The 14,818-nt window shown below is 32.8% G+C and overlaps 2 protein-coding genes across 3 annotated transcripts; one reads left to right on the top strand and one right to left on the bottom strand.

Moving 5' to 3' along the window:
- Positions 1-1,911: 1,911 nt before the first annotated feature.
- LOC110692771 (primary amine oxidase-like) lies at positions 1,912-7,255 on the top strand. Its single transcript, XM_021869834.1, has 5 exons — positions 1,912-2,736; positions 4,931-5,616; positions 5,846-5,959; positions 6,363-6,910; positions 6,995-7,255. The coding sequence occupies exons 1-5, from the start codon at positions 2,223-2,225 to the stop codon at positions 7,194-7,196; spliced, it is 2,064 nt and encodes a 687-aa protein (XP_021725526.1). The 5' UTR covers positions 1,912-2,222; the 3' UTR covers positions 7,197-7,255.
- Positions 6,445-14,078, bottom strand: LOC110692772 (diphosphomevalonate decarboxylase MVD2, peroxisomal-like). Of its 2 annotated transcripts, XM_021869836.1 has the most exons (11): positions 13,611-14,078; positions 12,739-12,937; positions 11,895-11,958; positions 11,676-11,739; positions 11,045-11,125; positions 10,553-10,639; positions 9,782-9,939; positions 9,639-9,687; positions 8,101-8,225; positions 7,755-8,006; positions 6,445-6,573 (listed from the first exon to the last, which is right to left on the bottom strand). In XM_021869836.1, the coding sequence occupies exons 1-10, from the start codon at positions 13,821-13,823 to the stop codon at positions 7,784-7,786; spliced, it is 1,263 nt and encodes a 420-aa protein (XP_021725528.1). In that variant the 5' UTR covers positions 13,824-14,078; the 3' UTR covers positions 6,445-6,573; positions 7,755-7,783. The 2 variants fall into 2 exon arrangements, with proteins under 2 accessions (XP_021725528.1, XP_021725527.1); XM_021869835.1 differs by lacking the exon at positions 6,445-6,573 and having other exon boundaries at positions 7,426-8,006; positions 13,611-14,058.
- Positions 14,079-14,818: the final 740 nt, after the last annotated feature.

Here is a 14,818-nt window from a genome sequence, read left to right as displayed (position 1 = left end):
AAACTATGCCAATATATATTCTCTAATACGGAGTACTATATATACACACATTACACATACAAATCAAATCAACCGTACCATAATTCTAATAACACTTTATTCTCTACCTAGCCGTATTAACGTTTGAGCCATATGGCCTATTATAAAACCCAAAATTGTTACCTTATCATTCTTTCTCCACTAATAATTAATTTCTTTACTGTTGACCACTTCTAAAGCTAAAGTTAACAATCATACAACTAATGTAGATTGTCATTCAATAGACCCATTAACGGTCCAAGAGATAAAATTTCATGTTGCTTATAGCTTAGCAAAAATCAACTTTTATTATAGTAGTTCGCGTCTTTTGTTAGAAGAGTACCCTCATGAAGTGCATGAGGCTTTTTACAAAGAATTGGATAATATAGTGGTGATTGAAGCTCTTCATCGTCGAACAAGAGGTTCAAACTCGGTCCTTGATAATGAAATGTTTGTTTACACAAACAATGACATAGAGACATGTGATTTTTAGCCTTTTACTATTATTTTTTTCCTTGCATTTTCACCTAATCCTACAAAATTTCATGAGTTTAAGTGCAATTTCACGCACCCCTTAAGCATTGTCAACAGTGAAAATTTTCCTCATGAGGAAAAATGGAGGAAAATCTTCCTCATGGGCTTCACCGTAGTGAGGAACTTGATTTTTCCTCATGAGCAAAATTTTTGATGAATAGTATGTTGTTATATAAGTAGGGTGTAGAACAAATAGTTAACAAAATGAACAAGATAAGAGAAAATTATACTCAAAGAAAATTATACTTAATGTGTTTTCTTATTTTTCCAATCACGAAGATATATAATGAGAGATGAAGAATAAGAGAGGATGAATCTAGACACCAAAGGATGATTAAATCAATATAAACATCCAATTTAATGTGGCGGGGGGGGGGGGGTTACAAGAGTTTTCAAGAGATGAAGGAAGAATGTCAAAAGTTGGATGTATGTAGACATAAAAAGTCTACTACACAACCTACTTTTAGGCAATCGTTACTGGTCACAACCTACTCGTGGAGTAGGCTGATTTTTCCTTATAAAATAGACATAAAAAGTCAACTCCACAACCCACTTGTGGACAAGCATCATAGGCTACAACCTCCTTGTGGAGCAAACTAATCAACCTCCAAAAAACTTGGTTTTTACTCACTTTAATCCAACATAGTACGTAGCAGGTGGGCTCCCCACCACTTGCTACTCAATTATCAAGTAATTTTTTTTGGCTTACTGCATCTCAAAACGACGTGTTTTGTGGTTGTTCTTGATTGTACCTCAAAGCACATCATTTTAATCAAATGGTTGATTATTCGTGTAAATTCTTAATTAAACTAATAATTAATTATAATTAGATTTATTTGTTTCATAATCGTTATTATATAAAAGTATATAAATAATATAAAAAATTAATTTAATAAAATATGATGATTTTTTTGGAGAGAGAAAATGTTAGTGGGATATAGAAAAAGTAAGAGAGAGAGAGAGAGAGTGGTGAGGATTTTTTTTTTTTTTTTAATTATTGGTGGGATAAAATTTTCTCATCAAATTTTGTGAGAGAAAATGAGGATTTTAGTGAGAGAAAATGGGTAGATGAATGAGGAAAACTTTTTTTTCCTCATTATTGACAATGGTCAATTAATAGAATGAATTTGAGAAATATAAGCATAGTACTCGTTGCTCAAGTAAACAATTTACTCATCATAATTTATTTATTTCTCAAATTCCTTGCTCGTATGAGATTACTAACAGATATGAATAGACGATTACTTGATTAGTTGTTGACTGTGCATTACATTTGCTACTAAAATTGTGAATGTAATTTATAATTTGAAAGCAAGTTGGTCAAGCTTCATAATATTCAAAAAAAAAAAAAAAAAAAAAAGTCCGAAAAATGACATTCAACTTTAAAAATATGCATGTATGATTTGAAACTTATTTCTTTTATACTCAAGTCATAATCTATGGCAGGCTAGATAATCACACATTTGATTTTTTACAAATCAACTACGAGTATAATAATCTTATTGTTGAATTTATGCATGTTATTATAATCTTTAAACTATGCCAATGAATACCCTCTACTACTATATATACACACACATTACGCATAACAAATCAAATCAACCATCATTCTAATAACACTTTTTTTTTTCTCTAGCTAGACGTACAGTACATATTAACGTTTGAGGCATATGGCCTATTTTACAACCCGAAATTGCTACCTTACTATTCTTTCTCTACTAATAATCTCCTTACAGTTGACAACTTCTAAAGCTGGAGTTAACAATCATACAACTAATGTAGCTCGTCATCCAATGGACCCATTAACGGTCCAAGAGATAAACCAGGTACGAGTTATACTCTCCTCCTATGCGACTAATAAGTCCTTTTCTCTTCACTCTGTGGTTCTAGAGGAGCCCCTTAAGTCATACGTACTTAATTGGAGGCAAGGTGATCCTTTGTCCCCTAGAAAGGCCTCTGTTGTTGCACGATTTGATGATGGGCCATTCCTCATGCTCGTCGTGGACCTAAAGTTGGGTCGGGTTGATCAGGTTAAGACTAACCCATTGTCAGGGTATCCTATTCCAACATTAGAGGAGATGCTAGCTGCCTTGACCGCACCATTTTCTAGTGCTCAGTTTAACAAGAGCATCAGTGACCGTGGGGTTGACTTTAAGGACTTGGTTTGTGCACCTTTGTCTCCAGGTATGAATTCTTTTTACATCTATTTGTCCTAGCTTACTTATTATTCTCTATGTATACTTATTTAATTAAAGCATTTAAGGCATAGCAAGGAAGATATATGTGGAAATTAAAATGAAATTAGAATGAGACATTTTGGTAAAACAAAGTTACTACTCCGTTTATTGTTTTGTTTTGTTTTTTGTTTTTTGTTTTTTTTTTTAATTTAATTTAATTTTATATATATACTCGTATGATTTTGCTTAAGACAATATGCAAAGTATTATAATCGTGGTTAATTTGTCTCAACTTCATATAGAGACATGGATAAATCTATAACTTTATACTAAAGGCGAAACCAGGAATGACACATGTCATCTCCTGGTTAAAAATATTCCCTCCAAAAGTTTTTATTTTTATTTTTTGTTTTGTTTTTTTTTTGGGCCAAAGCTTCTTAAAAAAGTTTCTAATACAAACTATGCAATAATATTTCATTTCCTATTTGATAAGTATATTCTATTTGTACACATTTAAACAAAGATATTATTTTTTTATACAATAATATGCAATAATAGTTTATAACTTTGTAATGTAATTCATAGTTATATTTATGAGTCGTGCATATATTATTGTCTCTGTTTTCTTTAGTGTGATGAATTTTTAATATTTTTTTTTTTGTAATTACAGAACTTTCATCCTATTTTGTAATTAGGTATAATTTTTTATAATTAAATAATAGTGTTAAACTAATGATAAGTATTAAGTATTAAAAATTACCGTGCATGGCACGGGACTTAACCTATCTATAACTTTATATTAAAGGCGAAATCAGGAATGACACATGTCATCTCCTGGTTAAAAATATTCCCTCCAAAAGTTTATTTTTTATTTTTTATTTTTTATTTTTTGTTTTGTTTTTTTTTTGGGCCAAAGCTTATTAAAAAAGTTTTTAATACAAACTATGCAATAATATTTCATTTCCTATTTGATAAGTATATTCTATTTGTACACATTTAAACAAAGATATTATTTTTTTTTTATACAATAATATGCAATAATAGTTTATAACTTTGTAATGTAATTCATAGTTATATTTATGAGTCGTGCATATATTATTGTCTCTGTTTTCTTTAGTGTGATGAATTTTTAATTTTTATTTTTTATTTTTTTGTAAATACAGAACTTTCATCCTATTTTGTAATTAGGTATAATTTTTTATAATTAAATAATAGTATTAAACTAATGATTAAGTATTAAGTATTAAAAATTACCGTGCATGGTACGGGACTTAACCTAGTAAAATATTATAAGTAAAAAGATATATATGTATATATGAGATGTTACATGCATATTATAAAGTACTCGTAATAATTAAATATACTCGTCCATGGCATCTTCTCATGCAAAAGAATTAAATTGACTTTTGACATTTACTAATTACTACTATGGTCTATGGAGTATTTCGGTGTACATACGTACTCTTACCATTTTTTAATCTAGAGTCGGAGTCGTACGGTAGAGCACGAATTCAGGACCCACTCATATTTCATCCATGTTATTAATCGAATTGCAAAGTTGTTTGACTAGAATTAAATTAACTTCATAGGTTATTTTAATAAGGTTCTCTTGTATATATGTCAGTATCAATATTCAATAGTGATTAGTGAGCCCCCAAAAAAAAAAAAAAAAAAAAAGAAAAATAAAAAGGATTTTGCTAACGAACGTCCCGGGCATTGTATAAGTATTTAAAATATTACCTAAAGTGGTACGGAGTATTAATTTAGGAATAAATGACGAAACTACGCATAGATCGGTGTGATTAATGTTAATTTTTAATTTAATCCTTCTACTTTTAGCTAGCTTAACCAACGCCCCCGGGACATTCGTTAACTTTTGCCGAATAAAAATAATAAAATAGCCCGCATTGACTTTTACAATCGCTTTCATTGATCCAATTAAATTGACTTTGACTCTTTGTTTTTTATTTTTATTTTAATCTAGTAAACTTATACTACTTTGTAGTAGGTAGGTTGGTTGATTGTAAGTTTTTTAAAATCAAAATAAAAATTTGCACTATTTTATCTACACCATTACATTAGTTGGCTAAATTATAAAATCGAAAAGTCTTCCAAGTAAGTATGCATACAAGGTTACGTATAATTATACGGTAGATTATTTTAAAGAAGACTTTCAAATTTGAATGTAATTTTCGTTGTAGGGTGGTACGGAAAAAAAGAGGAGAATAAGAGGATAATAAAGATACAATGCTTCTCTGCGGAAAACACGGTTAATTTCTACATGAGGCCAATTGAAGGATTAACTGCAGTTGTTAATTTGGACACTAATCAAGTGATTGAGATTTTGGACCATGGAAAACACATTCCAATTCCTAAGGGAATTAACTCAGATTATCGTTTTTTGGCCCAAAATAACTCAAATAAAATCAATAAGCCCATTAACCCAATATCCATTGAGCAGCCCACAGGCCCAAGCTTCAAGGTTAAAAATGACCATTTGATCAAATGGGCAAATTGGGAATTTCACCTCAAACCCGACCCAAGAGCCGGGTTGGTCATTTCCCAAGCCAAGTTTCAAGACCCGGATAGTGGTGAGCTAAGAAGTGTGTTATATAAAGGAATGGTCTCGGAGTTATTTGTTCCGTATATGGATCCAACCGAGTCATGGTATTTTAAGACGTATTTGGATGCAGGCGAATACGGGCTAGGTTTGACAGCGGTATCACTTGACCCGTATAATGATTGCCCTAAAAATGCACATTTTATGGATGGAGTGTTTGTTGCTGATGGGAAACCATACATCCAATCGAACATAATTTGTGTTTTTGAGAGTTATGGTGGTGATGTTGCATGGCGTCACACCGAGGGTAATTTTGCCGAAAATAAGGTAATGATTTTTGCAACAATTAGAATATTTCACTCACCTTTTATATGTTCTGTACTACTCGTAATTTTGAACATGTTTTATATTTTACTAAGATATATAAAGTGAGAAATGTGACACTTATGTTGTTACCTATTAAATAATGGATATAACATTGTCATGTGTGTTGTATGTCAATAAATACTTATATTGGGACAATTTTCTATATACAACTAATTGTATTGGGTTGTAGGTACGTGAGGTGAGACCGAAAGTGAAGTTGGTGGCTAGAATGGTATCAACAATTGGTAATTACGATTACATCATCGATTGGATTTTCCAATCTGATGGGCTCATTAGGACTGAGGTTAGTTTTTTACTTCTTTTGAATATCTCATGGATTGTCAATTTCTCATCTTATAAGATATGAGCATAAGAATCTTGACATTACAAATTTAATGTTTAGGTGAAAAAAAAAAGAAAAAAAAAACGATTATGTTACTCTGTAACATATAATATAAGTTTAATTGACAAGTTCAAAAACTCTTTTGTCAAAAAAAAAAAAAAAAAATCAAAAACTCAATTATAATAACACATAAGTTTAATTGACTATATCTATATAAAATAAGGTATGAAATGTTTGTATGCATTTTTATTTATGTACGACTGTTTATTATATTGTTGATGAGTTACTTATTTTACTTAATTAAATGAGATTTTAGTATGACCGTATGTCAGTTATAAAGAGAAACACTTCTCATTTGTAACAGGTTGGATTGAGTGGTATTGCAATTGTGAAAGGAACAAAATACAAGAACATGAAGGAGGTGCCTAAAGAAGAAGACCTTTATGGCACATTAGTCACTGAAAATGCAATTGGAGTCATACATGATCACTACGTTGCATTTTATCTTGACTTGGACGTGGATGGTTCGAATAACTCATTTGTTAAGGTAGATCTCCGAAGACAAGAAACTTCTCCTGAAAAATCACCTAGAAAAAGTTACTTAAAAGTTACAAAAAATGTTGTTAAAACTGAGAAAGATGCACAAACCAAACTTAGTTTATATGAGCCATCAGAGTTTCATTTTGTCAACCCGAATAAGAAGACACAAGTCGGAAACCCGGTTGGGTATAAACTGGTTCCGGGTGCTAATGCAGCGAGCTTGCTTGATTTGGAGGATCCGCCTCAAAAGAGGGCAGCATTCACCAATAACCAAATATGGGTCACCCCATATAACCAAAGCGAGTTGTGGGCTGGTGGGTTGTTTGTTTGGCAAAGCCATGGCGATGACACTCTTGCAACATGGTCTAATAGGTAATCCATAACATCTATGCGGTATAGCATAACTTATATCCATTCGATCCTAACTAATTTGCAAATATTATTCGAATTTTGCAGGGACAGACCTATAGAGAACAAGGATATTGTACTTTGGTACATCTTAGGCTTCCATCACATACCATGTCAAGAGGATTTTCCTGTCATGCCAACAGTGACTTCGGGTTTTGATTTAAAACCTGTTAACTTTTTCAGCAAAAACCCAATACTTGCAGCTCCACCAAATTTCGAGAATGATCTAATTGTGTGCCCATCTACTTAACTACTGTGCCTTCTTGAAAAACATATCAAGCTTAATAAAGAAAGATCATTAATGTATTATATGCCTGTGGTTCTTAACTTTTTAGGTATTGAATTAAGTTGTAATTTGTGACTTTTTTTTTTTTTTTTTTTTTTTTTTTTTTTTACTTGTAATATGATTGTGGTAATTAAGGTTTTTACTTGTAGGCACCCTCTTGTAGTACTCTTTTCATTTTGTGGAAGTATACAAATTCTCAAATCCTAATCACCCTAAAATAGCATACACTAAAACAAATCAACCATAAACAAATTCTCTCATGGCCATGATTCAACATCCGAACCTCAATACAGGATAAAAAAAAAATCTCAAATCCTAAATTGTTTCACCCTAAAGAGCATGACTACAATGCCTAAATCGAATATTACAGCAGCATGAGGCTCACGCGAGAGAACTTCACAGTGCTACTTGTTCCTTCAAATAAATAGCTAGTGATCAAGTGAGATATGTGAAATTGCTACTTCTTTTGTCATGTCCAACGAATGATTTTAAACATTACAAGTGTTTAGAAGGCCAACAAACCATATTTGTAGGAGGAGATTGTAGCATCTTCACTTTGGCAATCCTGTTTCTGGATTAAGAAGAGCCTGACTTTCATCTGATAGCACAATAGGGCCTTGTCCAGGTCTTGTACAAATAAAGTAACTAACGTCTCCAGCATACTTCTGGTTGGAGTTGGCATCCTTGATTTCAGGAGGCGATTGCAGGGACTTCACATCTTCCATATCTTTAATCCCAGCATCTTGAAGAATAGACTTATCTCCAAGAACATAGCTACAGAACACAAATGAGGTTTAAATTAGAACTTCCCACAAGAATAAAATGACGGGTGCTTTTTATAACATAGGCAATCTAGTTAGTATATTACCTATTAAGATCAGCATCAGCACCAGGGGGAAAGTAAAAAAGCATTCGTTGCAAAAGCAGAGAAGCAGTCTTTCTGTCACGTGCAATTAGGACAGCATTTGGTCCTGCATCAAAAGTATATGCCACCTGCCAATTTTCTAGATATTAAAATTGTAGATAAAGGCAAACCAATGTAAATTTTCTTAACAAATCAACTTTTAGTGAAAAATTTACACAACAGCATCACAAGAAAATAAGAGATGTGGAAATAGATGATCACTTAGTTCTGAAGCAGACAAACTATCAGCTGAACAGTTCAGCCTTTATGACCAGGGAAATCCTACATAGATATTCAAGAAACATTCTTGAAGCAAAAAAAGCCAAAGCCAAGCTAAGCCAAAGAGGGCACAGTCCCTAGCTCTCTACAGCAATTCTTACCATTCCTAAGTGGCAAGTGGCAACCAACAAGTCGATGCAATAGGGGCAGCCCGAATATAACCGAATCAAGATATGGCTTTTATACAAACTAAACACATTCATTGGACTGCGTCAAATAACAGAGCTGAACTCTACAATTAGAGTTCAACCATATTCCATGTATTTATAACCCCAATTCCTATTTAAATCCACCAGTGAACAAACTACAGATACCAAGGTACAATTTTTGCTAGGCTTTTTAGTGGCTCAATGATCCCAAAGAACATGCAAACTACAATAATAGCTGACATTCATGTGACACATTCAGGTTTTCAGATCACATTTGCGTGTAAATTTCTCTAATACAGAGAGGGGGGCAATGTCAAAGTTAAGGATTGGATGCAGATATACAATCAAAGCTGACAAAATGGTTATTTGAGTTACAACCTACGAAGTAAAACATTAGATTATCCAGTTTGTCATCTGTGAAGGCACAAAGACTATTTTCCGATTTCTATCTATCCTTTCAAATCAGCAACATAGTTATTCCTAAACTAGGCAAAATTTAGCTTTTAACATTGCTAGCCAAAGATCATGTATCAGTTATAGGACAGTCAGATCCCTCCATATTAGCTTTCCCTATAAAAACATTATAAGAAGTTTGTTATCAGTGTAAAACAAGCAAACCAAGAATTTTGTTTTGATTCATACCATGTTGCCACATTTCCATTATTTCATATATTATAATGCAATTTATCCTTGCGTACCAAATTCTCATCCACAAGATTAAAAACACATCTTCCATTGTACCTTAAAGTGGTTGAATTTGTTCACAGAAAATTAAGGAATCACTGAGACAACACGATAACAACATAAATGTTTAGGTTTTTATATTCTTTCTGGCTATTTCTTATCAAGTGATTAAGTCTTCTTGGTATTCCAAGATAGAAATGACACATAACACATATTTGTAATCCCTATAGATAATAAATGTAATTATCCTGCAACATATATCAACAATTTCAGATCATAAACATCAGAAAAACAAATTTTGAAAAACTGAGCAAGTATTGCCACTTTCTAGTGCATGCAGCATTCAAGCTGTCTCAGATAGGAATATTAGAATGTGGCCAGAAGACAAACCTGAGGTGTTGTTTCAGCACGATTCCACTTCTCCACAATGCTAATAATCCTGAATTCATATAATTATGTGATAACGTGTTCAGATTGACAAATAGTAAGCTTAACATACTACTAATTAAAAGACCAGGCAACAGGGAACTTACTTATGAGATGTGTCATTCATGTAAAATATAGGAGGAGTTGTGTCCAGGCAGGTAGCATGGAATTGGTTGCTATCAGCACAAGCAAGACGAGCAAAAGAGGGAAAATCTTTATTTTTAATGGCTTCTTCCATCTGAACCATGCGCTTTGGTACTATTTCCTACAACAATTTTAGTACACAGGTGTCAAATGACACATGAATACATAAGATAATCAACCACTAAAAGTAACTAAACAGTGGTAAACAATGATCAACTAACCATTTCTAAAGGCGGTGAGGGAGTAGAAAGGGGTAAACACAGAAGTAACAGAACTGAGAGATTTGGAACATACATACAGACATTAGTGATAACACCACCAAACAGGGTGGTGGTACCCACCATTGGCAGGGAAATAAAAGAAAGACACTAAGAAAATTTGCATAGCCTTTCTTCTAACTAGAAAATAAGCAGTTTACAAGCAACAGAAGGCTTCAGCACCAATTACTTGAGAATGAAGGGAGCTGAAGCATGTTGGTAACATGTCAGACATCTGGATCCTTATTTCACATTAGTTAATTCTAATGATGCAATGTTGTTAATTGAAAGCTTTTACAACTCCCTGCTAAAATAACCTAAATAGACCACTAGACTATTGGAGTTCTAGAATTTTCTTCACCAATATGGTTTATTATTGCCAAAATTCTACTGCGCACTAGGAGAAGTAAGGTGGTGATATGGGTCTTGCTAGAATCCCTACACCAATCTGGTGACTGAAATGAAGAGGTCAAGTACCTGTGCTCTGTGCTTCAGCAGCAAGCTTGTCTCAACACTCTCACGCATCCCAGATGTACTGCTTGTCTCTTTTTGCCGAGAGCTTACCTGTATAGTTTATGATCAGGATTATTTCATAGATTGTGTGAGCAAAGAGCTATAATTGGAATGGAAGAGTTATATATAAGAACACAAGGAAGATGCCTCATCAACAGAAAGTAAGGCTTTAGTTTGCATAACCTACTCGCAAGGAACACACCAAAAGCAAACATGCAGAAAGACCAGCATTTTGCACATATTTATATCGAAAGTTTCACCTCTGGTCAGAGCAGACTATAAACAAACAGTAGATTTTGATGGAGAAGCTAGTAGCGAGAAAAGCTGGTTAAAATTAACCAATATAATGTCCAAAGGTTCAATCAAAGAGAGAAAAATCAAGAAACAGTAACTTGAATAACACTTTTCAGGAACAAGCATGATTATAGTAATGACCACTCAAAGAATATTACATACCACAGCAATCAAAATGACAAGATCATCCCAGTGCTTCTCATCTGCGACTTGAACTGCAAAACTGTCGCTTCCATCATCATTCTACATGTAATCCACACCAACATTATTAAATCACATGAAAGTAAAAATATTTCCACTTGACATAACTACATAAGTAAATAACCCTCTAACTTCAATATGGTTTTCTAACTTCTTCTTCAGGGTTGTCTCAATTTTTACTGCCTTAAAGCTTTTAAACTTAAGGTCTGATTGTAGCTTGACAGTCCAGCCAAGTGTTATAAGAAACATATGATAACATAGCCCCTCCATTTTACAGTAATTGTTAGGGTTTAAAACTAGCAACTTTCTAATTGACAGTCTAGGGGTCCATTATCTGTTCAACTAAAAGATAATTCCTCATGGTTCCCACTTTTCTTTCAACTATCTCACTCAGACATAGGTGCTCGAGTAACATAGAAGTTAGCTTTGGGAAAAGATAGCTAGGATAGGCTTTGACTGATTGATTGAAAAGATAGCTAGGATGATAAAAGTAGTATACCAATAAAAACGTTTCTATGCATTTGTAGAAATCCAAGCAAGACATTTAAGATAGGCCAGCAGGAAAGAAAGAATAATTATAACAAGAGCTTACGTTTCCCATGATCCACTTGACAAAACCACCATGTAAGCTGCGACAAGCACTACCAGAACCTTGTCTGTAAAATATTTAATTTCAGATTACCAATTCAAGCAATAATTAAAATATTTTGTTGCACATTCATAATTAAATACTCTGTTGAACAGAACCACAAATATCATAGCTGTCTTAGATGTACATGCAAAATTTAGCACCTCAAAATAGATCAAATACCTTGCTATGGCAGAAAGTTGTGCTTGATCTTCCTTTAAATTCATGAGTTTTGCTAGAGAAAAAACTGCAAACATAGACATAACTGACTTTTAGTACAATTAGATTCTTAGAACTATATCTTAAAAAAAAACATTCGAAAGTCTAAAAGTAACTAATAGCCGTGAGGGAAAACATCAATAAACATGCATGGAAATGAGCTTAAGGAAGAATTGGAATCAAATACTTCCTCCCTCCCTAAATGATAGGCCACATAGTATCAATATTATTTCTAAGAAACTTGCATAAATTTAATATATCCATCCTTCACTTTAAACTTCACGTGGTCATTACGTGGAACCCTTAATAAGGGTAACCTTAACAGGGTGTTTGAATAAAGGTAATGAGAGTTGGACAATTGAAGGGTGGGAAGGGGAAGGGGAAGGGGAAGGGGAAGGGGAAAGGCTGACTGAAAATGCAATAAGTAGTATCTACCACCTTGCTCTATTATCTTTACAACTAGCCTCTTTTCTCATTTTATGAATGGCAATTTGGTTTATTGTGCTAATTATATAAACATAGTTTCCAAACCCCCATCCCAATTCCATAAAATAAAAATTGAAATGCCCACTTAATATGATTTGGACTCCCATTCCAAACCCCATATTCACTTACATAGACACCCCCGTATATGTGGTAAGGAAAATTAACTTCAACTAACTAAATCTACAAAATAAACAACAGCCCAAACTACAAATGTCACATACTCGTACCATTTAAGACCATAGGGAATACAGAAGATGAACTGTGAACCAAACAACAGATTATCATAAAGTAGATATGATTTCCAAGAAACATCAGAAATTACCAAGGCACGCCAAACCAGCAGCTGAAGAAGCGAGCCCAGCAGCAGTGGGGAAGTTATTGTATGAAGCAATATGCACATGTAAACTTTCCCAATCCTTCTTCGCTATTTTAATGCCTTTCTCCTCCTCTTCAACATCATTAGCACGTTTACGAATTTCTCTCAGACAATTTTGGAATCTATCTACAGCTAGGGAAATCTCCTACACTAACCCAAAAAGAAGACCAATACAACAAAAATTGAGCTTCTTTTTCTAAAATGAATGTAACTATTACATTAAATTATGTTTCTAAAATGAATGTAAGTATTACATTAAATTATGCAACTTGCGATCAAGAAAATCAATCTCTATGCAATTACTATTTACCAAACATTATACACTCATATTTGCAACACCATCAAATCATACAATTTTCAAATGATAATTTGAACTTTCAAAAATTACGGCTAATGTTAATAATAATAATAAAAATAATAATAATAAAAAAAAAATGGCTCTGATCACACTAATACCTATCCTAATTCAAAAAATTTGGTAAATGTGAAACAAATTAAAATTTCTGCAATCATTTGAATCATGCAAATTTCAAATGCAAAATTAACCAACTATAAATATCACTATCAATTACTATTCAATCAACCAACAAATTTTCAAATGATTACACACATTGATTCCAAATAGCTCAAATTTACAACAAAAACTTGCCAATTATTACTCAAATCATACAGATTTCATATGCAACATTTGCCAGCTATCAATTTTTCGCAAGTTTCAATTTTTCTTCAAATTAACACAAAAAATTGCAAAAAAATTACACACATTAGTACCAAAAAGCTCAAATTTCCAACAATAACAATAAAAATCATAGCAATACCTTGCCATTGAGCCACATACGATCTTGATGAAATGCAGGAGAGACAGCAACAGTAGTGGTAGTACAAAGATGATTAGGATCAAGAGTAACACTCAAACTATCATTAATCGGCAAAATTAGGGTTTCATCTCGCTTTCCCCAGTACTTAATCACTGCAATGTTCGTCGGCGTTTGCGCCGTCACTAACCTCACCCAACTCTTCTCCGCCGCCATTGTTGAAGATCTCTGAGAAATTTAATCAATTTCTGAGAAAATTAAACGATCGATGAAATTGAGAAGATGATGAAGAAGAAGAGAGAGAAAATGATGAGATCTTTAGTTTATGAGGAGAGAGAAAGTGAAGATTAGTCTGGTGAATTGACATGGTTTACTCGTTGTTTTCTACTCTGTATTTATAGTCTATGCTGCCCGACCTCGTGGAAAATGAGGACGTTGGTTGGAAAAAAATGTGTTATAATGTAATTATTTTGTATATTTTTAGCAAGAAAATATGTGTATTTTTGATGAAAATTGGAAGATTGGGTGCTTGGATCAACTCGTTTCCCTCGAGGGGTATATACTTTACCTAAGATTGAATTTGATATGATGAATCATAATATATACTCTATGTAATGTAACTATATATGTTTGATTAGTATTTAGCCAACCTAGATTGAATTTAATGAGGATTATTTTGTTTTGATTTGATTTTGTTTGGGGTGATGACTAGTAGTGCCAATAACTAGTCAAATTCGCCTTGCTTGCAACATAAACTAGATTGAATATCTAAATTGATCGAGTAATTTTGTGTTGTACATAACGGCTTGTCTGATCTATGTTCATGGACACATGTTAAGTTATAAAACTAAAAGGTTTTAAAAGTAAAACTTGTTGGAAAAAAATAAAGCGTATATAGTTTCGCCACTTTTAAAGTAGTTAATTGTCGAGATATTCTTATTTTATACGAAATCCCAAGAGCTAATCCAAAATCATTTGCTATACACATTTGTATTAACAAGGAATTTAGTGCGTGTTATTATTTTTGGAAATTCATGTACGTACGAACATATCAATTTTAGAAAAAATAAAAAAATAATTTCTAAACTTCCATATTACATGTAATGTTACCATCACCCATCTTAAATGGAGAGTGTAAATCAATCCAAAAAGGGATGATGACGCAGTGATTTTTAAAAATCAGATAATGACATTTCTGTTAATTAATAAAA

This window comes from Chenopodium quinoa, unplaced genomic scaffold (genome assembly GCF_001683475.1).
Source record: "Chenopodium quinoa cultivar QQ74 unplaced genomic scaffold, ASM168347v1, whole genome shotgun sequence".
NCBI lineage: Eukaryota > Viridiplantae > Streptophyta > Magnoliopsida > Caryophyllales > Amaranthaceae > Chenopodium > Chenopodium quinoa.
Note: the sequence above shows the minus strand (reverse complement) of the source record. Positions and strands in the feature narration are given on the sequence as shown.